The sequence below is a fragment of the Microchirus variegatus genome (genome assembly GCF_963457635.1).
Source record: "Microchirus variegatus genome assembly, chromosome: 2".
Taxonomy (NCBI): Eukaryota; Metazoa; Chordata; class Actinopteri; order Pleuronectiformes; family Soleidae; genus Microchirus; species Microchirus variegatus.
In genome coordinates, this window is record NC_139803.1 from 2329753 (window position 1) to 2357188 (window position 27436).

At 40.8% G+C, this 27436-nt stretch overlaps 4 protein-coding genes across 6 annotated transcripts in view; 3 read left to right on the plus strand and 1 right to left on the minus strand.

The window, feature by feature from the left end:
• The first annotated feature begins 1036 nt into the window (after positions 1–1036).
• gnl2 (G protein nucleolar 2) lies at positions 1037–14000 on the plus strand. The gene is made up of 16 exons (XM_083910244.1): positions 1037–1249; positions 2718–2802; positions 2910–3004; positions 4708–4847; positions 6015–6199; positions 6321–6387; positions 6491–6649; positions 8330–8443; positions 9245–9373; positions 10043–10147; positions 10932–11090; positions 11251–11358; positions 11463–11959; positions 12233–12312; positions 13305–13381; positions 13495–14000. The coding sequence occupies exons 1-16, from the start codon at positions 1186–1188 to the stop codon at positions 13639–13641; spliced, it is 2211 nt and encodes a 736-aa protein (XP_083766370.1). The 5' UTR covers positions 1037–1185; the 3' UTR covers positions 13642–14000.
• A 13-nt stretch (positions 14001–14013) lies between these two features.
• The window catches only part of dnali1 (dynein, axonemal, light intermediate chain 1), a 114954-nt gene continuing 101531 nt past the window's right edge, over positions 14014–27436 (minus strand). The window contains exons 1-6 of one of the 3 annotated variants that reach the window (XM_083910248.1): positions 17976–18068; positions 16084–16220; positions 15825–15994; positions 14682–14860; positions 14250–14414; positions 14014–14144 (exon numbers count right to left, since the gene is read on the minus strand). In XM_083910248.1, the coding sequence (XP_083766374.1) occupies positions 14109–14144; positions 14250–14414; positions 14682–14860; positions 15825–15972 (528 nt within the window). In that variant the 5' untranslated portion in view covers positions 15973–15994; positions 16084–16220; positions 17976–18068 and the 3' untranslated portion in view covers positions 14014–14108. Of the gene's footprint in view, positions 14415–14681; positions 14861–15824; positions 15995–16083; positions 16221–17975; positions 18069–27436 lie in introns of those variants that run through there. The other 2 variants (XM_083910246.1, XM_083910247.1) reach the window with 2 other exon arrangements.
• snip1 (Smad nuclear interacting protein) lies at positions 17651–21995 on the plus strand. The gene is made up of 4 exons (XM_083910245.1): positions 17651–17935; positions 19487–19616; positions 20053–20633; positions 20756–21995. The coding sequence occupies exons 1-4, from the start codon at positions 17787–17789 to the stop codon at positions 21015–21017; spliced, it is 1122 nt and encodes a 373-aa protein (XP_083766371.1). The 5' UTR covers positions 17651–17786; the 3' UTR covers positions 21018–21995.
• LOC310944785 (mitogen-activated protein kinase kinase kinase 5) overlaps positions 24083–27436 on the plus strand; it is a gene marked incomplete at its 5' end in the record, with an annotated part of 35720 nt that continues 32366 nt past the window's right edge. Inside the window, 2 exons of the mRNA XM_083910612.1 lie at positions 24083–24425; positions 25525–25664. Of these exons, the coding sequence (XP_083766738.1) occupies positions 24083–24425; positions 25525–25664 (483 nt within the window). The remainder of the gene's footprint in view (positions 24426–25524; positions 25665–27436) is intronic.

The following is a 27436-nucleotide window of genomic DNA, read 5'->3' on the forward strand; positions in this document are numbered from 1 at the left end:
CAATATCTGTGGCAACAAACAAAAAAGCTTCCAACTTTAGCAGGAATGTCAACATTCCACAAAAGGATCAGCAATTAGAAAACAAGAAATGCAGATTTTCCTTGCACTCTTACCAGATTTCAGTGGTGTCAAAGACTTACAGTATGATTAAATTAATCATATCTTGGAGTCATTTATAATAAAAAAGATAATGTAAGACATGTCTGTACATACATTTAAATATATGGACCTCGTTTGCACATGTTTAAATAAATATATATTTTTATTGAACAGCTGTTAAATGCCTGTGTGTTTTTTTACTTTTTAATAAAGATGGAAAGACTCAAATTGTACTTCGTATAATTACAATAAACTGTTTTGTGGGCATTTTTATTATATTATATTTTTATACATATACATATATATATATATATATGTCTTTTTTTCTATGGTCACAAATTCAACTCCACCCCTGGCAGGTTGTTATGAATACCTTTGTAAGTCGTAATGTAATGTAATGTAATGTCATGAATATGAACCCAATCATAAAACTTTCAACCCTCTGCGATAAACATGACAAAACAGAACGAAAACTTATATGTAACATGTATTAATATTCATTTATGACTAAATGATAAGTAATATTGACAGTATTAAATCAATTTTTACACAAACACATTCTTGTACTTATTCTTGCATACTGAGGACCGGGTTAAAGTGCTGGCAAATATATACTTCATGAATGACATCTATTAAAAAAACTACTGGGTGCAGTACCATAAAATGTCTGCAGGTGGAGCCCCAGAGCAAAAAGTGTGTGAAAATGGGTTTTTGTACTAAATTGAGGACCTCTGCTAAAAACACGAGTATAGCATGTTTACAACCTAAGGAGGTGATTTCAATGAAAACAAAACGACGACCGGCCAAAATGTCCCCACTTTGTAAAAATGACCTTACGTTGTTGGTTAAAAACCCAAACTTGTCCTCCCACACACACACAAACATCGACACACCGACCTGCTCCTTCACGCTGTCGCTTCCGCGGTGACGTCCTTCCTGTTTCGCCGTACAACACGTGTACGGTGTACGGTGTACAGTTTAGAGCTAAAAGGAGCGACAGCAACAAAACCACCGCTTTCAGAAAACTTCGAGCGCTCACTGTCGGTACTTTTTTCCCGGTGAGGTGTTGCCGACCAAGCCGTCAAAATGGTGAAGCCTCTGTTTAAGGGGAAAAGCTCGATAAACCCCTCGTCGTCCAGCAGCAACCCCGGTAAGCTAACACCACCGTTAGCAAACGCTGTTTGTTTACAGCTAATGCTAACGCCATGCTAGCAAAGAAGTACGTGCCCGAGTTTCCTATTATTAAACGCTTATAACGCATTTTGACAAGAGTGTCAGAATACTACAAACACTCTGGAGCGACATAATTTAAAGTTAACACAGGTTCCAGTTCACTTTGAAAGTTAAATTGACAGTTAACTAAGTTCACACTACACATGTCCAAACCTCACGTCGGTTCACGTCCACCTATATCACGTGACCCGTCATTCACAATTCTCCAACTGTGTAGCAACTATTATTTACATGTGTAGTAAATATTCTCCCATAATGCAGAAATAAACAGCCCATAACATAAAATGCCATTGCTGATTTGTATTTACATGTTTACAGTCTGTGCATGGTGAAGCATGTGATATATATGATCATATACCCATATATATGGATTGTATAAGATTTTACAATGTGATCTGTCCATAATTCACACGAAAGTATTGCTTCTTCTGCATTGTAGATAATAACATGATGCGTGAATTTGCACAAACATAACTTCTCGGCTGTCGTGTTAAGGCTATTTGTTAATCCTAATGTCTGGATACAGATTTCATTATCTGCCAAAGCAGCGGTGATATTAGTTTAAGTGAACGCCACAGTCAAAGAGCTGCAAAGAGCACACAAGTAGAGGAATAATAGTGAATCAAATACAGATAATGTATTAATAACTATGACACAACTTCACTTTTTCATGACCGATACTCAAACTTGGGTATCTGCTACAGTTTGCTGTAAACAACACATTTGTGCCATTTTAAGCTATAATTCTCCAACTGTGTAGCAACTATTATTTACATGTGTAGTAAATATTCTCCCATAATGCAGAAATTAACAGCCCATAACATAAAATGCCATTGCTGATTTGTATTTACATGTTTACAGTCTGTGCATGGTGAAGCATGTGATATATAGGATTATATAGCCATATATATGGATTGTATAAGATTTTACAATGTTAATGAATCTGTCCATAATCCAGTCCAGTGATTGAGTATCCTGTCAGCTCATCCCTATTAATAATGAGAATAGCACTGGGTTTTAAAGTGATATTATAATTGGTCATATAGCACTACCATTTTTACAATTCACACAGCACGTCTATGTGCATCACGTTTCTAATATACAGTATATCTTTCTTGTATATATATCTAAATGTCTTGCCCCATGTAGATTAGTGTAGCTGGGAATCGTACCCTCAACCTTCACGTTGTAAAACAACTCCCTCTGTCGCTGAGCGACTGTTGTCATAAATGTGTTTTGTGAATGTTATAACAGTATTGTAATAACCATAGCATCATATGTGATGTCGATGTCAGTACATTGTATCTACTCTGTCAGGTGAATGCATTCTCATAAGTTTTATTTTTTAGTAGATGAAACATTAAAAAATACTGTGTGTTTCACAGATCGAGCCAAGGGCGCTGGAGGGAACAACATGAGGGACCGAGCAACTATCAAGCGTCTGAATATGTACAGACAGAAACAGAGATGGTAATTGGTGATACATTATGTCAATTGTTCTCGTTCGCTGCTTGAATGGCAGCGGAAGTGAAACGTTTCGTTTTTTGTTTACACCAACTCTGACCCTGCGATTCTAGCAATGACCGCGGACAAGTCGTCAAACCTCTCCCGTTCCAGTCCACGGTGGCTCCGGGGACTGTAGCCAGAGTTGAGCCTAACATCAAGTGGTTTAGTAAGTGCACTCTCTCCTCTTCTTACATGCTTATATGTCTATCTTGTAGCAGTTTCTGCTGCAGTAGTTACTAGGCTAATGGAGTTGTCACGATAACAAAATGAGTAACCACGGTACGATACCAGACAAAGTATCATGGTTCCGGGTAGTATCGCGATACTGCTGCCTTTTTATTTGTATTATTATTATTATTATTATTATTATTATTATTATGAACTGCAATATATTTATCCAAGTTATACATACTTAATTAATTACTTATAATGTTGTTTGGTGCATGATAAACATAATACTGGTGAAGTTAGAATTAGACTAAATGGTTTTAGTTCACAACTGGGTCAACAAGAGTACATACGCAAAAGCATATAAGCAAAAAAACAACAACAAATAAATGAAGTTAGAATGTATATGGTTGACATTAAATAATCATTCAGTTTCCTTTGCACATTCATTTATGTTTAACTAATATAAATAATCAACTTAAGATAACAAATCCACTATCTTTAAAAAAATCTATTTGACAATAATGCTTCTTCTACAACATAATTAACCATAGACAACAACATACAATAAACAGGAACTGATTCCCTGTGAAAACTATATTTGTATGCATTTTCTATGTGCTTTATACTTTGACATCGTCTAAAGCCCAATTTATACTCCTGCGTAAAGTGCTCTGCGTAGGCTACGCAGAGTCCTCTGCGTCGACACAGAACCTGTCGAAGAGCCTCTGCGTCGTCTCCAGGTGCACAGATTATTTTTTAAGTGTCCGTCACTCCGTCAAGGGACAACGGAGACGGCAAGAGCTGTGATTGGTCCTCAGGACAGGCCGAGCTAAGCTGCTCTGTGCCGGCTCACAGTGAGCACCGAGCGTCCGCAGAGGCGGAGCTGATCACAGCGACTTCGTCGCTGCCGAACTATAAATATGTCATATCTTAACACACACAGCACGTTTAGACTCTAAATGGCCAATTTCTCGCCTCAAATTATCTTAAAACTGCGTTCCGGGACACAGAAAAGTGACAAACAGCCGCTGTTTCAACAACAACAGTCTTTCTCCCTCGGACGCCATTGCTCACTGTAGCCAAAAGCACAACAACCTTGCGCAGCGCCCCCGACTGATCGGGCGGGAAATTGCAGCGCCTATCCGTCACCACGACGCAGAAGTATAAAGGCTCGAGTGGTCTACGTGGTGACGCAGACGGATAACGCATTACGCAGTCGGAAAAGTATAATGTGGCCTTAACTCTTCATTCCTCAACCTGTACACGGAGCATGTAGCTTAATATTAGCCGATGAGAAAATAACAGCCTATCATTCAGCAGCTGTGTAGTTCGGTTGCAGTAGTTGCAATTGTGGGTTTGTTTACAGGGGAGTAGCATGCAGTGGGAGGCCGGGAGGAGAGTAGTCGCGGCCGCTATGTAGCAAAAAAACTGGCACCGGTATATCGTAATCCCACGGTATTACCGCCGTGAAGAATTTCTAGCGCCGTAGGAACCGTGGGTATCTTGCAACTCTACTGGCTCTACTAGCATGTTGCATTTATTTAGTGTACGTTTACTATATTGCCCTGGACAAATCATATTGCCAGATCACGTTTGGCAGTATTATCATTTATTTGAGCTTGGTGCTAAATTGGACAACTTTTCTGTTTCTACCACATATTGTTTAAAATGACAGGTTTTTAATCTAATATATTTCAGCAAATACCCGTGTGATCAAACAGTCATCTCTCCAGAAGTTCCAGGAGGAGATGGGAGCCGTACAAAAGGATCCATATCGTGTGGTGATGAGACAAAGCAAACTCCCCATGTCCCTATTGAATGATAGAGTCAAAGCTCATGTGAGTATAAATAAAGGGTATACACTTCTTTTCACTTTATATTAAACCAAGAGTTATTTCTATCACTTGCCATGAGTGGTACTCAAAGTTAAGGACTCTTCTGGGTGGATGTTGCAACAATGAACAAACCTCCGCACATTAAAAATCCAGTAGCTGAATTCACTTAAGGCCTGTTTCCATAACAGGAACTAGTACCTGTCCGAGATAGAAAGTCAGCTCACTGTCAAAGTGCATCAGGGCAAATGAATAATTTCCTGAATTTCAAAAATTCATTAAAATTATCCCTTGAGAGGTTTGCAAATATTTTTAACGCATCCTTGTTCAGGGCGATGCCGACTATTATGATGGTAAATTTCAAGTAATTCCGAGATACTTTTTCTTTTTTGAGACTGTAAATGGTTTTGTACTTATATAGCGCTTTTCCAGTCTTGAAGGGGGGTTTAAAGGGGTTTTATGAGGTGAGATGAACAAAGTTCTCACTTTGAACCTCATTCAATCTTCACTCTGCCCGTCTGTTATCCTGACTTTTTTCAACCCAAAACCACCACAATTTCACTTGTTCTTTCCCACTATGTTTTTCTTTATTTTTTGCTATTTCTGCTTGTGCTTGTATCGACCGGGATGATGATTATGTAACCGATCAGAAGTGTTGTTCTTGTTATTCAATTATTTTCAGTTGAACGTGTCATTCAATGACGGTTGAACATTTTGATCCCCAAGTAACGATGAAATGTTCTCCTCATTCCAGATGTCTGATCTTTGAGTGACCGGTTCTTTCAGACCTCGAGAGGCTGCGTAAAAAAGGCAGATAAAATATTTCCAACCCAAATCTGAATTGTTGAACGGCATTGATTGTGACAAAGCACTAAAGTCCCCCCCCTGGTCCCTTGAGGCAGTGATACAGTCAACGTATGGCTTGTGTTTAAGATCACTGGAACACTTATTCAGCATTGACACAGACTTGTCGTGTGTTCTGCAGACTGCATGCATTTACACGGTTTCTCTTATTTTAACCAGTTCTTTCATCTCGCAGATGAAAAATCATAATCGAAATCTGGCAGAAAAACAGATCTACACTGATATGTATTATATAGGCACAGTGAAGTAAAAAAAACGTCAAAGTTGTGACATACCTCTCCTCTTCTGTGTCCGTCTCTATAACCGCAGCACTCCAAGGTGCACATTCTGGACACCGAGGGCTTCGAGACCACGTTCGGACCCAAGGCTCAGAGGAAAAGACCCAGTCTGGTGGTCGGGGACGTGAAAGATCTCTTAGAGCAGGCTGAGGCCTCAAGCGTGAGCTACGATGCAGAAAAGGACAAAGACCTGGTGACAGAGGACACAGGTGTACGGTGAGACTCTCAATAGTTATATAGCTATATCAATACAAACAAAAACATGTCACTGGTCAGTCAATATGTAAAGGTCAGAATATATATATTTTTTAATAGTTTTATGACCTTTTTGAAACAGAAATGAAGCACGTGAGGAAATCTTTAAGAAGGGTCAGTCCAAGAGGATCTGGGGAGAACTTTACAAGGTATCATTTCCATCTTCCTGTCAGTACTGTGTGCTATATCACTATGCCGTGTATTACATAGTTATGTGGACATTTCGCACCTATAATGTTTCCATTCTAACAGGTGATTGACTCGTCCGATGTCATCATCCAAGTCCTGGATGCTCGCGATCCCATGGGAACGCGCTCCAAAAGCATAGAGACGTATATGAAGAAGGAGAAACCCTGGAAACATCTCATCTTTGTGCTCAACAAGTGTGACCTCATCCCCGCCTGGGTCACGGTAATGCCTCATAACGTTCTGAAAAACACTAAGTGGATTATTAAAAGACAAAAACGTGTTTTAATCCCTGTACGTGACTGAACGCTAACATTACACAGATTAACGACGTTAATGAAAACCCGTCCCATAAGAAAATAGAGCGGTGGCGGCGTCACGTCATCATCTCGGACATCTACTGTGTCTGTCCTGCTCTCTTCTTTCGGGCCGCTGAAAAATCCATCCTGTTTGTGGTTTTTGTGACGATGAAGTCTGCTAACGTCTATGCTAACACATTAGCATAAAGATCGCTATCTCAAAATGCTAACGAGTCCGCTCGCATAGCAGAGGTGAGATCTGTGTCTGTCTTTGTTAAGAAGTACAGCCACAGTATAGTTTTAGAATGCAGCAGCAGATACTTTTTCAGGTTTTAATTGACACGCACAATAAGCAGAAATGTCATGCATTTTAAACGTCTGACAGAACACCCACTAACACTTTCGTCCATTCTCGTCTCGTCAACGAAAACTCACACAAGTCTCGTCAAGTTTTAAGCCCAATTTATACTCCTGCGTAAAGTGCTCTGCGTAGGCTACGCAGAGTCCTCTGCGTCGACGCAGAACCTGTCGTAGAGTCTCTGCGTCGTCTCCGGCTGCACGGAATATGTTTTAATTGTCCGTCACTCCGTCAAGGGACAACGGAGACGGCAAGAGCTGCGATTGGTCCTCAGGACAGGCCGAGCGAAGCTGCTCTGTGCCGGCTCACAGTGAGCACCGAGCGTCCAGAGAGGCGGAGCTGATCACCGCCGACTTCGTCGCTGCCGAACTATAAATACATCATATCTTAACACACACAGCACATGTTTAGACTCTAAATGGCCAATTTCTCGCCTCAAATTATCTTAAAACTGCGTTCCGGGGACACAGAAAAGTGACAAACGGCCACTGTTTCAACAACAACAGTCTTTCTCCCTCAGACGCCATTGCTCACTGTAGCCAAAAGCACAACAACCTTGCGCGGCGACCCCTACTGATCGGGCGGGAAATTGCAGCGCCTATCCGTCACCACGACGCAGAAGTATAAAGGCTCGAGTGGTCAACGTGGTGACGCAGACGGATAACGCATTACGCAGTCGGAGAAGTATAATGTGGCCTTTAGTCATCAAAGAGCCATGTTTATCTCGTCACTGTCTTGTTATCGTCATGAAAAAAAAGTGGCGTCAACGCAATGATTTCGTCAGCTGTGTAGTTCTGTTGCAGTAGTTGCAATTGTGGGTTTGTTTACAAGGGAGTAGCATGCAGTGAGAATTCGGGAGGCCGGGAGGAGAGCAGTCGCGGCCGCTATGTAGCGGAAACAGGCACCGGTATAACCGTCGTGAAGAATTTCTAGTATCGTAGGAACCGTTACGATTTGGCACCGCGGTGTACCGTGGGGTATCGTGCAACCCCAGACTAGACTAAACTGGACAAGTCAAAAAAATGGCAGACCCATCTGCACTCAATGAGAGAAAAGACTGGCAATCAAATTGAGGATTAGGACAATCGTGACTGCCCTAATGTCTACCGAGCTTTTCATAGTGACGAGCCGTTTTTGTCTTTGTTTCTCTTACTTCGTTAGGATCGTGTTTGTCTGTTCAAAGTTTAAACTGCCTGCTTTCACGTGTGCGCGTGTCATTTATGTCTCTCCCCTCGTGTTTTGGAACAGAAACGGTGGGTCGCTGTTTTGTCTCAAGAATACCCCACTCTGGCGTTTCACGCCAGTCTCACCAACTCCTTTGGTAAGGGCTCCCTCATCCAGCTGCTCAGGCAGTTTGGCAAGGTAAGAACACGCCTGGATTTCAAAATGTCAAACCGTTTGATTTGCCATGAGTCTAAAAATACTTAGACTGACACAGACTTGGCTGTTTTGCAAACATTATATCTTAGTTTTCTTTTTTTATACAGTTGCTTAGTTAGATTTGGATATTGACATTTCTGTGTGCGCAGTCTGTAGTTTTTTTTATTATTTTCACTTCTATCTACTTGCTATATTTGAAAGTGTGGAATGAAGCTCGCATACAGTTTTTGTTTTCAGTACAATGGAATTCATTGATTACATTATTGATTTATATTTGTAATGTGTTTCATATTTCCCTGACTGCGGATCTGTTGATACCGTATTTCTTATATCATTCCTTTAGAAATTAAATTGCTGAAAAAAATGTCCTTGAGTGAAGTTTACTGCGATAAATGATTTTGTCGATGTGACGCAGTGCCTCTGGAATGAAGCCTGCTCTTGAAAGCACTGGACAAAATAATCTAAAAGGTCAATAAATTGAAAGGGACTGATATTTGAATGGAATACTCTTGTTTGATTTAGTATCGCTATTTACAGATGCTTTTTTTCTGAGAAAGGCACTGGGGGGAAAACGCTTGCGTGTTTGTTTTCCTTGTGAAAGCATTCGCTGTCGGACCACATTCTGACAAAAAACATTTGGGAGATAATAAGGTGAAAACAATCATTTCCAAGACGGAGCAGCAGAGACCCATCTAAAATTACCTCCGTGAACCGAGGACAGACTGAGACTGTTGTTTAGGAACCACAGCTCTCTTGACTTTGATTCTTTTTGTCTCCCCGCAGCTCCACACAGACAAGAAACAGATAAGTGTGGGTTTCATCGGTTACCCCAATGTGGGGAAGAGCTCGGTCATCAACACGCTGCGGTCTAAGAAGGTCTGCAATGTGGCGCCTCTTGCTGGGGAAACAAAGGTAACGACGATGTCTACTCTCAGCAATGCTGCAGGAAGAAGCACACCTGTGCCACAGATCGTAGAAACCAGTTTCTTGATTTATCTGAAGTGATTATTAAAGTGTTTGTTCAGGTTTCTTGAATTGGGCTTGAATGAAGTAAGTCAGTTGTGAACAGTCCTTCTTAAAGCTCACATAGAGTGGTCCTGTTGCACATATATGTTAGTTATGGAGGTCTACTTACATATATTAAATTGTTTTTATGGTCAAAAACCTCCTAGTTGCTGTGAACTAGCCGATAGAAATCCTCTTTTCTGACAGTGTTTTTCTGCTGCGATACGATATTATATATTGAAAAGCGGCACCGGAGCGTCAGCGTGATTATTATTATAAACAGCGGAGAATTCACCGATTCTAACGGTACCATTTTTATCACTCTACGACCAAGATTCACGGATCCAGCCCCAAAAATAAGAGCAAAACAACAACTGACTTTCAAGAAATACAAGCGTAAATATTGTCTTTACCTTTGCTGTTTATCAAAACAAGTTATTTCCACTGGAACAAAACTGCTTCTCATGAAGAACTACACTTCCCAGCATGCTTTGGGGACAAATCCCAGTCTGATTGATCATTTACTTTGTATTTTTCAACAGTATTATTTAGTATTATTGTCTCTTTTTATTTTAGGTGTGGCAGTACATCACTTTGATGAGGCGCATCTTTCTCATCGACTGCCCTGGCGTTGTTTACCCCTCAGAAGACAGTGAGACAGATATCGTCTTGAAAGGAGTGGTAAGTCTTTGTATTTGAATTTTGGCTTCATCTTTTCAGGATATGTGGTACATGCTAGCAGCACGCCAGAACAAAGTAATGCTCACCCATAGCAATGAAAAATAACGGCTCAGTTACTGCAGTCATAATAACCCACCATGAATCGATCCACATAAAGCAGAGGTCCAGCTGTCTTTTAAAAATGCTTTAATTAGCATCAGCCCTGATTGACTAAAGCCCAATTTATACTCCTGCGTAAAGTGCTCTGCATAGGTTACGCAGAATCCTCTGCGTCGTCTCCGGCTGCACAAAATATTTGTGTCTGTCACTCCGTCAAGGGACAACGGAGACGGCAAGAGCTGCGATTGGTCCTCGGGACAGGCCGAGCTAAGCTGCTCTGTGCCGGCTCACAGTGCGCAGCGAGCGTCCACAGAGGCGGAGCTGATCACCGCCGACAACGTCGCTGCCAAACTATAAATACGTTATATCTTAATACACAAACCACATGTTTAGACTCTAAATGGCCAATTTCTCGCCTCAAATTATCTTAAAACTGTGTTCCGTGACACAGAAAAGTGAGAAACGGCCACTGTTTCAAGCACAACAACCTTGCGCAGCGACCCCTACTGATCGGGCGGGAAATGGCAGTGCGTATCCGTCCACGACGCAGAAGTACGACGGCTCCAGGGGTCTCCGTGGTTACGCAGTCGGATAACGCATTACGCAGTCGGAGAAGTGTAATGTGGCCTTAATCCTTATTTAGGGTCATTGTTTGACCACCACTCTCTCCCCCTATTTACCTCAGGTTCAGGTGGAGAAGATCAAGAACCCAGAGGAGCACATAGGGGCAGTACTGGAGCGGGCCAAGCCAGAATATATTCAGAAGACCTATCGTATCCCTAGCTGGGTTTCGGCTCAAGACTTTCTCGAGAAGATGGCATTACGGTGCGGGAAACTACTCAAGGTGTGTATTTCTCTTTCTTTCTTTTTTTTCGTTTTTCTTGCTTGCAGGATTTTAACCAGTAACACGTTCTTATCTGCGTTGTCTCAAGTTGTGAATTCATTTAATAAAAACTGTCAAACTAAGCTTTGTCATCTTTCGCTTCTCCCCGGTTATGGTGCAGGGTGGTGAGCCAGATCTTTCAACAGTGTCCAAAATGGTGTTGAACGATTGGCAGAGAGGGCGTATCCCGTTCTTTGTGAAACCTCCTGGACAAGAGGGGGAGCGGGAGGTATGCATTAACTTTGCAATCTGTGTTTTTATCAGTAAATGTATTTTTGTTTATACCCAGTGTGTCAACCTGTGCTTTGTTATCTGTGTCTCTTTAAATTAAAGGACGCATTGCCAGTTAAAGGACCTGCACAGGAAGCCGAGAGTGTGCCGGAGAAACAGCAAGACGATCCAGAGGCCATGTCAGAGGAGCAAGCCGAACACCAACAGCGGGAGCAGAAACAGAAGGAGCAAGTACAGAAGATTCTGTCCAATGTTCGACAGAACTTTGGAAAGATCAACGTGGCGCCGGAGTTCACCGACGAAGACTTGGTGCCCGTGGAGATACCCGACCTGGACATGTCTGACTTCTCTGGCTCTGACAACGAAGAAGACTGTGAGGAAGACGAAGATGGAGATGGAGACGGAGACGGAGAGGAGAGCAAAACCAGTGCCGAACAAGCCGATCCACAAGCCGGTGTAGAAACCAAAGTCCCAGAGTCCACTCAGACTGGCAAAGCAAACAAGAATCCACGTCTGGTGATCCGGGAACTGGACGAGAAGATTAACAAATACAAGCAGTTCCTGGACCGAGCCAAATCCAAACGCTTCTCTGCGATCCGGTCAGTCTGCATTCACCAAAAACCTCACTTTAATATTTTCCCAGTGAAGTAACATGACACATTTTTAGCTGCATCATACAAAGCAGCCTCTAGTCCCTGTGGATTAGAAGTGACCATTCTTCAATTTTGCTCGAAGCTTCGTGTCACACGAAAGACAAACGCAGTCAAATCACTGTTTAGTTAGCCATAACTTAATTTAGTTGATGTGCATTTCAGTAGATACTGGCTTTTTTTGGGGTAATGATTAACATTTTTTTTCTTCCATTTCAACAGGATACCCAAGGCGCTCTCTGAAAAAGCCCTCAGTGACATGAAGACCAAAGCGGCAGCAGCTAAGCAGACGCAAAACAAAGGTAGTCAGTCAGCACATTTGTTATGAATCTGTATCTTCTTTAACAGAGAAATAATTCTACATTTATCAGATGTGGTTTGGGACAAAAGCGCTCTGTGTTACTGGTATACTTGTCCCACACACACAAAATATACATAAATACAGATATGCACTATTGTAGCTGTACCTACGAAGATTAACCTCTTCTTCACTGTTGCCCCCGATACCGGCGACAAAAGCATCATAGACATGCTGCATACCCACAGAGGGGTAGGTCAGAAACTCAGCTAAAAGCTCATATAAACCATTCTTATGTTCACGAAAACACAGTTAAAACACCGACGGATCAAACCGGCAGGAGCGGAAAAAAAAATGTTACAGCGCACACATTGAAAAGCGGCACCGGAGCGTCGGCGTGATTATGTAAACAAAAAAAACACGTCTCGGCTGGACAACGGCGAATCTGCAGATTCCAGCGTTACCATTTTTATCACTCTACAACCAAGATTCACAGATTTTTTTTTTAGCTAGCACACAAAAGCTAACTGAGAAGCTAAAAACACAAGGCAACACACTTCCGGGGGCGTTCTTACTCGGAGGAAGAGAAAAAAAGAGACGACAATTCACATGCAAACGATGCCACACAGTGGCTGCAAGTGTTTACTGCAGGCGTGAACCAAAACGTGAACAACAAAAAAAGCCCTTACAGAATACAACCACTTCCTCTCTTTTAACCATTACTTAAAGCATTACTCAAATAACAATTCAAATCAAATAAGTATGAAAGAAAGTGCAAATGCATATAGTGCAAAGTGCATATGTTTTTTTTATTTGATGAAAGTCTTAACACAGATTTGCAGTCAAAACAAATGGACGTTCATGTAAGACTGTGGGATGGCACTGATTTTCGGTCTTGGAAAGTCAATGAAAGGTTATGGAGAAGTCATTGAAAAGTCATGGAAAACTATTGCTAAAAAAAAAATTGCTTCTTTGTCTTTCCTTGTTTGAATTCAGCTGCAAACCAGAAGAGCAAGAAGAGGAAAGCTGAGGAGGAGGAGTCCACCCAGCCAGAGAAACTGACCTCTAAACAGGTATCGCAGCGTTGTTCTCTCAGATGTTAAACAGACCGGCATCTCTAAAGGACGATATATTGAATGAAAGCTGTGGTGTTTTATTTGATTTCTCCCCCTTTTCGTTTCCACAGAGAAGAGCTATGGATCGCGCAACGAAGACAAAGAAAGTCGGCGTCCGCTATTACGAAACGCACAACGTCAAAAACAAGAACAAGAACAGAAAGGCCCCGGGAGCATCAGCCACAGAAGGCTCAAAGGCCAAAAGATCAAAGCACTAGTTTTGATGTATAAAACTCAACTTTCTGTCTGTTTAATTTGGCCAAAAAGGCCAAGTTTTGTATTGAAAATGTAGAGGATGAATGCTAACTGAGTGTAAACGGTCAATTGTCTGCGCCCCCCCCCCCCAGTAATCATGATGCATATGTCCTTTACAACTATTTTCAATCATCAACCTCTTTCTGTTTTTGAATGACATTACATTCATTCGCGGGTGTGATTCTCTCTTGACGTTCAAGAGGAAATGTACTCGTCGTGCTGTTAATTGAACAATAAAATATTAGCTCACGACATGACGTGCAGTTTATTCTCCGGTCGTTTAATTGAACGGTTATCAGAAAAAAAAAAGACATTTCTAATTGTGTGTGATATATAATTTAAACTATAAAAATCATGATCTCCATTCCAAGCAACAGAATAGTGAGAATTCTTTTTCCAGACATTGTGAATAGATAGTAGATACTCAAGTTTATTTCTGTTGTGTGATGATGCCTTCCAGCTGGGTCTGTAAACAAAGACACGTTCAGGGATTCAGATCTTAAAATGGTGCAACACAGCCTCTATTGATGATGCTCGATTTTAAAAAGAAAGAGTTATTACGAAGGCTCACCTTGAGTTCCTGATTGGTCGTCTTCAGGAACTGAATCTCCTCCGAGTGCCTCTTTTCCTCCGCCTGTCGCTTTTCGTTTTCTCTCTTTTCAATTGCGTCGCATTTGGCTTTCTGTTCGCTCAGCTGCTTCTTCAGGTCTCGTATCTCTTTTTCCAGCTCAGGAATCTAGAAGAAGTAAATGTCACTTCACACGATCCATGATATCGTAAAAGTAAATACAGCCATCTTCCAGCCATTTTACTGTAAATCTTTAAAAAGAAATGGCGCCCTCTGCTGGACACTTAATGGAAACACCGTCTATAATTGCGTTACTTGTGCTTTTAAACACGAGAGACGATTACAAATCTGTTAAACGATTGTCCGTTCGTTGCAAAATGTCACTGTGCTTCGTTATAAGTCGTTCGCAACAAACGAATCGTTCGGTGCTCTTACTTTATCTTCCGTGTCCGTCTTGCTCTGCTCGGCCTGCAGCGCTTTCCTCATGCCGAAGGCCACGCTGCTTTCGTACAGCGTCTTGTAGGCGGCGATGGTCATTTGAATCTCGTCTCTGACCCGCAACTGCAGGAGACCCCTCTCAGAACAGTTGATAGTCACCTGTCTGATTAACTCGTCTTGGGAAAAATGGAAAATAAAGGGGGAGATAGGAGAAGTTTGCCCAATAAAGACAAGAAGAAATTTGCATAAAAGGAACGTATTGTTTTCTTCTGTGGTTTCTTTTTTTTTTTTTTTGACATTTTAAGTTAAATGTCCTACATTGGCACTTTCAATAAAATGTTTATTTTTGAGAACAGGACTGTCTAGGACTGTAAGTTAGACCCTTTTTTTCTTTTGTTAAAGGTGCCATATGTAAGAATGTGGCCAAAAACGGTTACTACATTCAAATTTAAAAAATACAGAGGTCTTTTAGGTTTCATTTTCTGACGTAACTGGCAACCCGTGGTTGCTCGGCAGCCGAGACTCTACTGTCTGCAATGACTGGTGGACGGCGGTAGGTGGCGCCACATGACAAAACATGATTTCAAAACATAAACATGATTTGCGGTCTGCAAAATATTTTTTTTTAATGCAAATATTTTGTCTGTACTGTTGTTGTCGGTGAGTTCAGTTTGTTATATGAACATTATTCCTGAGTCTCTGTGACATATTAGGAGGATTTTATGGCCAGTTGCTTGTAGATTTATTACATAATGCACCTTTAAGTTAAAATCACAATCAAAATATTGGCACAAATCTGATCAGGGCTGTCTAGGTCTATGACTACTAACACTGTAAATTGGACATTTTACTATCCAGTTTCAGAGAAATGTCATATTTTAAGTCTCACATTAGTACTTTTTAATCAAAACAAAAAAAAAAATCCATAAGCCACTTAAAAAATGGCTCACCAAATTAAAATAAAGAAGTTGCATGTTTTTGATAAGTGGGTAAAAACCTGTTTTTTCCATTTGCTCCCTGCTGGCAGCCATGTTATCTGTGATTATGCAGGTCCCAGACTGAGAAGATCCGAGAGAACTATAGTACACATCTTCCACCATGTGTCCTTTTTCACCCCTAACATAACAAATCTCAGCTCACCAAAGCACTGGGAGTAGAGCTCCCTGCGGACGGGGCAGATGCCCGTTTCTCTGGCCTGCTCCTCCTGCAGCCTCCTGTCCAGCATCTCCTCCAGGCGCACGACATCTAGCCTCGTACAAGGCGCGTTGGACACGTGCTGCACCCACATTTGGTTCTCCTCCGTCCATACCCTGTAAACAGAAGGATATGAGTATAAATAACGTAATGTAGTGGCACAAATCTGCTGAGCGCTGGTCTGTGGATGGAGAAAACATCATACCTGGGTGGCAAAATGGAGTTCAGGATCCCCTCGTTTTCCTGTCTGCTGGTTTCACTGGGGTCCGATTTGAGTTTAGGAGGTGGTGGAACGGGGTTGGAATCCACAGGCTGCTGAGGGCTCACCTTCAAAGGGCGCCCCTGTCGTGGGAAAGTATTTTGAATATACATTTTTTATATTTATCTGGAAATTATTCTAAATTTAAATTGTATTTTATTTTATTTTTTTTTATTTATTATTATTATTTTTTTTTATTATTATTTTTTTTATTTTTATTTTTACTCTACTTTACTTTATCTTATTTGATTTTATTTTATAAGTGCTTCACAGTTGCACAGAGGGGCTTGTTTTGCAATGTCATTTCACTGGGGTGTACTTTTACATCCACATGTGACAAATAAAAATCTTGAATCTTGAATTTTGAATCTTGAATCTTGAATCTTGAATAAAAATTAATGCATTTCAGAATCAGAATCAGAAGACTTCATTGTCATTGTTCAATAAATTGCACAACGAGATTAAAAAGTGTCAACATTCAGTGCCGGAGAGTCCTAAAACAAGCAATAATTACTGTAAAGTTAAGAGTTTTTTTGGTTGTTTTTTTTTGTTTTTTTTTAACAAATTAAATACAATTAAATAAAAGAAGAAATAAATAAAGAAGAATATAAATATATATACATTACTATACAAACTATGCTAAGAACAAATGAAATGAATGGATGAATAAGGCAGTAGTAGTGAATTATTCCACATAGTTTTATTTTATTTAGCAGCATTTTAGTAAGACTATGGTTGACGGATAGAGCTTTTTTTTTTGTCTGGTTTTGCGTGATTTTATGGATCTGAAACGTCTGTAAATGCAGCTGTTACCTCACATGTTTTAATTCAATCATTGTGTTCCTTTTCGTTTGAAACTCCATATTTTTGATATACATATACTATACTTTTTTTGATACATTAACAAAACAACTATTATTATTTCAGTGTTTTAAACTATGTGGTCACCCTAAAAACTGCACATACATAGGACATATTAAGAAAAAGTGTTGCAACTTTGTACTCTGTCTTCACAAGTAGTGTCATTGTTGCCATATATTTACTGTATATGATATGACATGGTGCTAAACTCACCTTTGGTGATTTGGTGCCCGGGGTTTTGTTGACCAAAACAGGCTTGTTGTATTTCAGGAGAGAGTTGGATTGCTCAATCATTGTATAATATATTTATTTGCAGCGTTGCCCTAAAACCAGATGCTTCTTTGTCCGAAATATCGGTGTTGTTAGTGACAAAAAAAAGTTAGCGCGCAAGTGTTTACGTTGTCATGGCTACTACAGAGCAACCAGCTCGACCAGGGTTTAGACATGTTTTAGCTCTAAGTAGTTAGAATCGTTTTTTTTGTTTTTGTTTACGCCATTGTTATGACTGTGTATTTTAAAGAAATGTTTTATTTACCCGGAAACATTTAATTCAATAGTATGCACGCTAAATTGAGAGAGGTCGGAACCAAAGAGAAAAGCGGAAGCTGATCACGCCGGAGCAATATTCGCGGAGTACCACAGAGAGCGGAAGTGCGTGATGTAATCGAAGTCAAGCTTTCCAGACTTTTCCCTTTGTCTATTACATAGTTTATTACGACACGCCAATGTGTTTTTGTTCACATTAACGGCCGAAAGGGTGACCTTTTTTGTTTGTTGTTGTTGAAAGAATGGCCAAAGAAAAGCGACACAAGAGAAGGGAATCGCCGGAGCGGGAATGTAAAGTGAAGGTAAAGGAGGAGAAGCTGAGTCCTGTTAGGCCACAAACATCATCAGGCCGCTCCAGATCCACAAGTCCACAGAGAAGAAGACCGAGCAGGTACGTCAACCATTACACCTTTATATTTTCTCACAATTACCTCGTGTTTTCAATTATTCGCGTACACGGACGTTCGCCGGCGAGTGTTGGTTGGTCGGTCGTCGTGTCTGTCCCCCCCCCGCCGCCTCTAACGTTCGCACGACAGGCCATTTTAACGGAAGCGGGCTTTGTGCTGAAGTAGTTGTTGTTGTAGTACTAGCAAGAAGTCTATCCGCACAGCACATGTACCTGAAGTAGCAAAAAAAAAACAATAAATCACTTGTTTGAAAATGAAAATAACGTAATTTTATTGGTATGAAGGAAGTTTAATTACTAAACCATGTGTCACATACATGCTCGCACAAGCATCGTGGCAATGGCTCAGTGACTTAAAATTTGTGCACCGGTGTTGTGCCGAAATATGTGACCCACTAGAATCTGTGGTGGGTTTCAGAATATGGGACCCCACTGTACCTTCATAATAATAATAATAATAACGATGACGTAAAACCTCAAAACTAGTATCAGCCTCTCACATGAATCTGAACACTTATATTTGTATCTGGAATCATCACAGACAGAAACAGAGTCAACACTGGACATTTAATATGTGCCTCGTGTAATTAAAAATCGTAAAAAGCCCCACCTGTAAATCAAAGATAACCTATTATGAAAGGCACAACAGCTAAGATGCTCTGGTTTAAAAAAATACTAGTTATAATAGATAATATGATATGAAAAAGTATGTCACATGTTCCAGTTAATTACAGATATACAAAAACAACATATATATCATAAAAGCACCACGCATGAAAACTACCTAAGATGCCCCAGCTACCTAAAATTAAAAAGTACTAGAGATTGTACATGAAATAAAAAAGAAAAAACAAATTTAATTGAAAAAAACAAACAAAAAACTGTAAACTACTAGGACTGTGTTACACAGTTATTTTCAAACAATTATGTGTTTTGTTTAGAGCTGAAGCGATGAATCGATTATTAATCGATTACTAAATTAATCGCCAACTATTTTGATAATCGGTTGGAAGCTTTTTTCATGATTAAAACAAGATTTCTGATTGTTTTAGCTTCTTAAATGTGAATATTTTCTTGGTTTCTTTGCTCCACATAACAAATAAATAATTAAAACTGAATCATTTTGGTTTGTGAACAAAACGAGACTTTCGAGAACATCGTAATCTCCAGCTTTGACAAACACTGATCAACGTTTTTTAACATTTTTTGACATTTTACGGACCAAACGATTCATCGAAAATAAAAAATCAGAAAGTAGTTGGTTGCAGTTCTAGTTTTGTTGATTAAACTTGAGGTGTTTTTAACACAACATACTTCTTTCTTCTCTGAAGCTCTTATGTCCGGACATTCATTAATGGTTTTCCCCAAAATATTTTCATCTAAAGTTCCACACTTTAGAAGGAATGTGACTGTATCTACTAATGACAATAAACCCTTATACAATTTTCTTTTAAATTTACATTATTATTATTATTTTTTTGCAAATATCTTTCCTTTCCTATGACTTCTAATACTTTTAAACTGTTCTTGGTGTAGGTCACCTGCCAAGACAAGGGAGCGCTCGCCAGGCAAGAAGGACCCATCTCCTGCCAGACGAGGCAGCAGATCTCCCAGAAAAAGGGGAAGTGGCAGTCCCCATCATCGCGTCGACGTCAGATTAAAGCGGGTGATTAGGTTTTAAGTCATTTGTGAGAGCCGAGCCAGGAAAGAGGCAGACTGTTGATTTGAGATATGTTCTCGACATGTGCAGACGAATGTGTTTTGTTCTTGGAATCACTCGTGTTCCATGGACGGATGCACTTTCTCACTGGAATAAATACATAAAAACACTAGTTTAGTCAGTCAGACTTGACAATTATTTTTTACCTCAAGAATATACATTTCCACATAGTCTGCCAATGTAACAACAGTAGCAAGTGACCTAAAGTTCATTTATCTGAATCAATATAGTGAATTGCAAATGTTGTGACACTGGCAAATGTTAAATACATTTGTATTGGCATAAAAATTCATACTTTGAATGTATGAATATGATAGATTCTAACGTAAAAACCTCAAAATTGAATGGCTAAAAACTGTCTTTTCCCTTTACTGTATCACAGGAGCGAGATGAGCCACGGTCCAGTGGCGACGATCGCAGGAGAAGAAACGAGCAGCCAGAGCAGGGACGCAGCAGGTGGGAAACGGACAGGCCGCGCGACAGAGACCACGGCGGCGACAGAGACCACGACGGCGACAGAGACCGCGGCGGCGGCAGACACCGAGAACGAGGCGCCCTCGCCTCCCAACAAGCCGAGCGACAGCAGCACAACGAGCGGCGCAGGGAAAACCATCAGCGGCGCAACGAAAACCAGGAGTTAAATTTCGGGCAGCCCGGAGAAGCGGGCGGCGACGACGCGGACGCGCCCCCCGACGACAAGGAGCAGCCCAACTTTGGACTGTCGGGGGCGCTCACAGAAGACACCAACACATTCCGAGGGGTGGTGATCAAGTACAACGAGCCGCCCGAGGCGCGGATTCCCAAGCGCAGGTGGCGACTGTACCCCTTCAAGAACGACGAACCCCTCCCGATCATGTACGTTCACAGACAGAGTGCCTATTTGTTGGGGCGGCAGAGAAAAATTGCCGACATCGCCATCGACCATCCATCCTGCTCCAAACAACATGCGGTATTCCAGTACAGGTAAGGAAAAATGTTGCCATTTTGGTTTGTTTTGTTAGAGTTATAGCTGTATAGTATGCATGATACTCGGATGTGATTCTCTATAAGTAACCGTGTCTATCAAAACTTCCGTATTTCGCCAGACTGGTGCCGTACACGCGCTCGGACGGCACCTCCGGCCGCAGGGTGAAGCCCTACATCATCGACTTGGGTTCCGGCAACGGCACCTTCGTGAACAACCAGCGCATCGAGGCGCAGCGCTACTACGAGCTCAAAGAAAAGGACGTTCTCAAGTTCGGCTTCAGCAGCCGCGAGTACGTCCTCCTGCACGAGTTCTCGGACACCAGCGAGGTGGACGCCAAGCAGCAGGAGGAGGACGAAGAAGACGAGGGCCTGGATGCGTAAACCGTTCCTTCGCGGAACGCGTTTAGCCCCCATGAATTCATTCGTGTCGGATTACTCCGTCGTTGAAGAGTTGTACAGAGAACGGATCGATATATTAAAGGGATAATTCGGGATTTTTTCGAAGCGTGGCTGTATAAAGTTCTGACGTCTTGAGCGCAGACTGGGGACACGAGGAAAAATGTTTCTAGCCACCCCGTCTACTTGAGTCAGATTTCTTAAGAATAAGTCTTCCCGTTATTTTGCCATTAGACAGCCATTTCTGACTGGTTTCCAACCGCTCACTCTCCCATGCCAAAGTCCATGCAAATAATATGCAACTTTGCTCCTGTGTCCCCCGTGAGCCAAAAGCACAGATTTTCTCTGTGGACTTTGGTGCAGGAGAGGGAACGGTTTACAAACTTCACCGTCTTATGGCGCAATAAAGCAGCAAACGTATTCTTAACATATCACAGTAGCAAATATTGATTTTTCCTCGTATCCCCACTGGCAGCGACGTCTTCACTTTCGAGCGTCCGTGTCGGTATCTTATACGACCGCGTTGAAAAAGACCCTGAACTATCACACGTTTGGAGATTCCATTAGTCTAATTTGTGTATTCTGTAAAGTAAAATTCGATTGTTAAATCCTGCCACAGCTGTCTCAAAGAAGACTTCCTACTCTCAGGTTGTTTGTTTCCGATGTCTGTGATGCATGACTGATCCGTCATCTGATTGTAGTCGCGAGAATTAAAAAAAAACAAAAAAGTGCTCGGTGCCACATAAAGATATCATGCTGAATACAATATTTTTGCATCACAGCACCAAATACAGTGTGTATCTGAAATCTAGTCTCAGTCACAATAATGTGGAGTGTGTATAATAAACATTTCCCATAGACAGAGTAAACATACATACAACTTAAAATAACACTGCCCTTTTTTTTTGCTTTGTTGTGCAGGGAATATAGTTGATGTGTTTTGAAGATTTTTTATTTTTCTGTTCAGAGGCCCACAGCATTTTTGGTTACTATACATTTTTTGTACTGTAAATAAAGATGAAACTGGATATTGTTTCAGGAGTTTTAATGTAGATATGCCAGATTTATCCAAGCTAATTTGGTTTATAACTTTTTTTTAGGGCATTAGTACGGAAGCGTATTTCATTCACTTGAAAAAAAAAAATCCTGTTTTTCTCACTAATATTTTTTTTCCCATGTTTTTCTGTCTAATTATTTTCCTGTTTTTCGGAGTAATTTTTTTTCTGTTTTTCGGAGTAATTTTTTTTTCTGTTTTTCGTGCAAATTTTTTTTCCCTTAGGAAAAGGTGGAGACTAGGTGGAGACTATTTTTTTTTACTACCATGTCCGTGGATGAAGGTGCAGCATTACTGCGCAGAGAATTAAATATTCGTCTGGAGATGATTATCAGACCTCATATATGTTCTTACATTTCCAGACACTTTTCTTTTTGAGCGGAACTGTTTCCTTGGGGTCCCGTCCCCAAATTGGGTCGCGAGATGCTTTGTGGGGGTCGCCAAATCATTTTGGAAAAATATATATTAAAAAAAAGAAAAGGACTTTTTTTTAAAATATATTGTTCCAAAATGATTTGGCGACCCCCAGAAATCATAGAAGAAAAAAAAAAAAAGTTTAAAAAATTTTTTTTTTTAATTTTTTTTTAAATTAAAAAAAAAAAAAATTTTTATTTAAAAACATTTTTTTTTTTAATTTTTTAATTTTTTTCCAAAATGATTTGGCGACCCCCCAGAAGTCATCGCGAGATGACTTCTGGGGGTCCAATAGGGGATGCTTTCTGGGGGAGATGCTTTCTGGGGGTCCAAATCATAGAAATATATATAAAAAAAAAAAAAAATTGATTTTTTTAAAATCAAAATTAAACCGAGCGGTTTTCCAAAATGATTTGGCGACCCCCAGGGTTGCATGTGTGTGTGTGTGTTTGAGTGAGTGAGTCCTGGGGAGTGTTGAAGTCTGTTCTGTCGTCTACATTACAAGTTATATTAGGTGGAGACTATTATATATCACAACCATGTGCTTTTGACAGTGATCCCGTGGATGAAGGTGCAGCATTACTGCGCTACTTTTCTTTTTGAGCGGAACAGTTTCACGTCACAGTTCATCATTTACATTCACAACCTAATCAGTCCTTACATTTCAACATTAACAACCAGAGTATGGGTCAAAAAGGACATAAAAAGAAAAAGTGACCCTAGTTAACGTGAGGTGGGTTTTCAGTTGCAGCGTACTACATTAAAAGGATAAACAGCACATCAAATTCTTATTGCACAGTATGAAATAGCAGGTCTATAGCAGGGTTTAAATATAAATAGTGCATTTCTATGAGACGTGACCCATAGCAGGGTATAAAAAAATAATAAATAAGACTATTTCCACAGTATGAAATGTAATTTTTTTTACAGTATATGAAATATAGAAATATACATATCACAGTGTGAGATGTGATTTTAGCAGCAAATAGAATATAAATATCACAGAATGAAATGTAATTTTGCAGTATATAAAAATAGAAAATATAAATATTTACATAGTATGAAAGGGATTTTAGCAGGGTACCATTAAAAAATATAGATATTGCACAGTTTGGATGTGATTATTAGGAGGATAAAAATCCGTATATACAATATAAGTATTTGCACAGTATATAAGTATTGCACAGTATATATAAGTATTGCATAGTGTGGGGTAAATTATTAAATAAATAAGCATTTTTCAGCATGAAATGTAGAGTATTGCACATGCCAGAATGTGTGCATGTCCTTCAGTCTGTTTGTCCAGCAGAGGTCATGAGAGAGTTAAGAATAATAAACAACAACAGCACAGGCTTCGGTTTCAGTCTGACATGATCAGGCGGGCGGAGCAGGAGAGGAAGAGGAGGAGGAGGAGGAGGAGGAGGAGGAGGAGAAGAGGGCGCGTCACGGACAGAGGAGTGAACCAGGAATATTACGCACCTGGGAAGACTAAACAAGAGGGAGCAACCTGAAGGGAAGGGACGTGCATTTGCAGTGGAAAGTCCCAGCTGCTGTGGAACCAGAGAGGCGTCAGGAGCGCGCGATGTTCACCACGGAGCGCAGGAGAATGAGCAGGAGAATGAGTCTGCACGAGCTGCGGAGGAAAGACCCGGTGCGCGTGTCCGCGGGAAGTTTCTGGCAGGACTCGGTGGCGATGGAGCTGAACGGCGCCAAGCAGCACAGCGTGTCGCCGCGGAGCCGCACCAGGGACGTGTCCGTGGCGTACATCGCCAACGAGGACGCGTCGGTGCCGCACACGGAGGAGAACCTGTCGCTGAAGTGCGTGAGGGAGGCCTGCGCGGACGCGCACGCCCTCTTCAAGACCATGGCGTTCGAGAGGATCTCTCTGGGAACCACCGACATCCTGGATAGTTTCTACAACGCGGGCAAGTGCAGGCATGCGCGCACACACGCACACGCATTCTTGTACTCGCTGCATATTGAGGACCGGGTATAAGTGCCGACAAAGTGGGGACCAGCATTTTCCACTTGTTGTAAATCAACACAACTGCAAATATCTACTTCACCAGAGGCGATTCTAGAGTCTGTAGGGGCCCCGAGGCAAAAATTCCCGGGGGGCCCTTCCTTCCAACCAAGTGTGTTATAAATAATCTGACACCAACGAAAAATGTATGAGTGCAAAATATATATATATTTTTTTTTTTTCAAAATGAGTGAAATAACATTGAATAACCTTATAATTAAAAATTATTTATGTAAATAAAATACTGTAAATATCTTTTAAAAAACTATATAAACTTACATTACACTGTAAAGAACCCACATTATAAAACAATATAAATATATAGAACAATAAAATTCTGTAAATAACTGGAAAAAAACATATATAAACTGAGTAAAAAAAAAGATATGCATTACACTGTAAATAATCCTCTTCATTTTCCAACTTGCAGAACGATAACTTCACACAGGTTAAAGTGAGGTGGGGCCCCTTTAGGGGGGGGTTTCCTACTGGGATGTCACTGCAAATCGCCCATTGTTTTTTTAAGGTGGGACGGAGAGGCGGCTGGTCACTGCACATTTCAGTAAAAACAACCCTCAGGCTCTGAGTGTCGGGGGGCCCCTATCAGCTCGGGGGCCCCAAGCAGTTGCCTTGTTCTATAAAGAACTACTGGGTGCAGTACAGTAAAAAAGTCTGCAGGTGGAGCCCCAGAGCAGAAAGTGTGTGAAATACCAGGGCTGGATAACGGGTTTTTTTTGTACCAAATTGAGGAGCTGTGTTAAAAACAGAGTATAGCATGTTTACAACCTAAGGAAGTGATTTCAATGAAGACAAAGCGAGGACCGGGCCAAAATGTCCCTACTTTGGAAAAATGGCCTCACTTTGTTGGTCAAAAACCCTCACTGGTCCTCAGTATGCTGCAAGTACAAGCAGACACACACACACACACTGTAGACTCGCAGCGCTACGGCATTTACGCATATGTAACCACTGTGTGAAAGTAAACGACTGTGCCTCTGCAGACGTAGCCGTGGTGGAGATGAGCGACACCTTCTGCCAACAGTCGCTCTTCTATCACCTGGGAGTGAGAGAGAGTTTCAGTATGACCAATAACATCATTCTCTACTGTTACAAGCAAGACACGGACCTGCAGGCCATCAAGGTAACTGCACATGACATGGGATTTTATATGATATTATGATTTGATTTGATTTGATTTGATATTAACGGGGGCTGCTGTTTCAGTATTGTTAGCCCCAGGGACCTCAATAGCATGTAAACGTGACCATCAGTGCCGGCTCAAGGCATAAGCGAACCAAGCAGCTGCAGGGGGGCCCCAATAGTGTGTGTGAGGAAAAACAACAACATTTTAAAGGCGCCATATGTAAGAATGTGGCCAAAAACGGTTACTACATTCAAATTCAAAATACCGAGGTCTTTTTAGGTTTCGTTCTCTGACGTTAACTGGCAACCCGCGGTCGCTCGGCAGCTGAGACTCTACCGACTGCGATGATTGGTAGACGGTGGTAGGTGGCGCCACATGATTTCAAAACGTAAACATGATTTGCAGTCTGCAAAATATTTTTTTTGAATGCAAATATTTTGTCTGTACTGTTGTTGTTGGTGAGTTCAGTTTGTTATATGAACATTATTCCTGAGTCTCTGTGACATATTAGGAGGATTTTATGGCCAGTTGGTTTAGATTTATTACATAATGCACCTTTAGCATATCGTGAGCCTAATAGCTTAATTGCTTAAGTCATTTTTTTTGGTAATTGTGATACATCTGCCTAACTTTACCAATGTGCTCGCTAAACAAATGTGTTTTCTCTCGTTTTCCGAAAAGTTCAAACATGACTCGGGCTACGATGCTATTAGGCTAACGATATTATAGAAATCCTAATATATTTAGATACCTGAAGAGTGTTGAGCTTAAGTTATTTGATTTTATTTTGGAGTTAGTGCACATTTGCACATCTGTTCTAGGTTTTAAAAAGCAACGCAATTAAACTAGTTTACTTGTATTAATCTGTTTCAGTATCGTCACATTTAGTTTCCCAATCCTGTCCTGCAGGTTTTGGATGTTTCCCTGCTCCAGCACGCCTGATTCAAACGAGTGTGTCGTTGTCAGGCTTTATGCAGAACTCGACGTCAAAGCTGACTACGCGAACGAGGTGTGTCGGAGCAGGGAAGCGTCTAAAAACTTGCAGGGCAAGGAAGGGGTCCCAGAGGAACAGGAATCGGGAACCACTGCTCTAAGGTTAAAGGAAACCACGAGAGTGACACTGGTTTGGTGTAAATAACAACAATCAATGTGTTTTCAGTGTTACATTTGCATCAATAATAGTCAAGCACCGGCTACTCCGGGGTGTTGGGAAGGGTGGCCCCTAAATCAAATTCAGCTTAGGGCCCTACAAAGGCTTTGGTCGGCACTGATGTCCAATATTGCAACTTACAGTTTTTCACTGTACTGCACTTTGAATTGTTTATTATTATTATTATTATTATTTTCAGTCAATGGTTAAATCTGCAGCTCGTGCAAACATATTGGAAAGTGCCCTCTTGATAAAGTTGACACAGTTTGAGCTGCTTTGTTTCCTTTAATAATCAATTCACAACTATGTCAAACTGAAAATATCACAAATGTTTGTTTACATTTGCAAAACAGAACTAAAAATGTGAAAACAGGACTTCAGTTCAGTTCAAAGTGAATAGAAAATATAGTCAAGACATTGACAAGATTAGAAATAATAATGATTTTTATTCCAAATAATACTTTTGCCCTTCAAACTTTGCTTTTGGCAAAGAACCAGCAAAACTGTCGGAAAAGTATGGAATGTAATTTCCATGTCTGGATAAGTATGGAAAAGGGGGGAAAAGTATGGAAAAATGTTCGTGTTGTTTCCAGACTATAATCTCACTTTCTAAAATGAA

Bases quoted from the DNA above. Each gene is read 5' to 3' on its own strand.
- snip1 (XM_083910245.1), top strand. From the start codon at position 17,787: ATGGCCAAAGAAAAGCGACACAAGAGAAGGGAATCGCCGGAGCGGGAA. The intron at 17,936-19,486 runs GTACGTCAACCA...TTCTTGGTGTAG, and splicing joins CAGAGAAGAAGACCGAGCAG to GTCACCTGCCAAGACAAGGG. The intron at 20,634-20,755 runs GTAAGGAAAAAT...GTATTTCGCCAG, and splicing joins CATGCGGTATTCCAGTACAG to ACTGGTGCCGTACACGCGCT.
- gnl2 (XM_083910244.1), top strand. From the start codon at position 1,186: ATGGTGAAGCCTCTGTTTAAGGGGAAAAGCTCGATAAACCCCTCGTCG. The intron at 3,005-4,707 runs GTAAGTGCACTC...AATATATTTCAG, and splicing joins GCCTAACATCAAGTGGTTTA to CAAATACCCGTGTGATCAAA. The intron at 4,848-6,014 runs GTGAGTATAAAT...CTATAACCGCAG, and splicing joins ATGATAGAGTCAAAGCTCAT to CACTCCAAGGTGCACATTCT.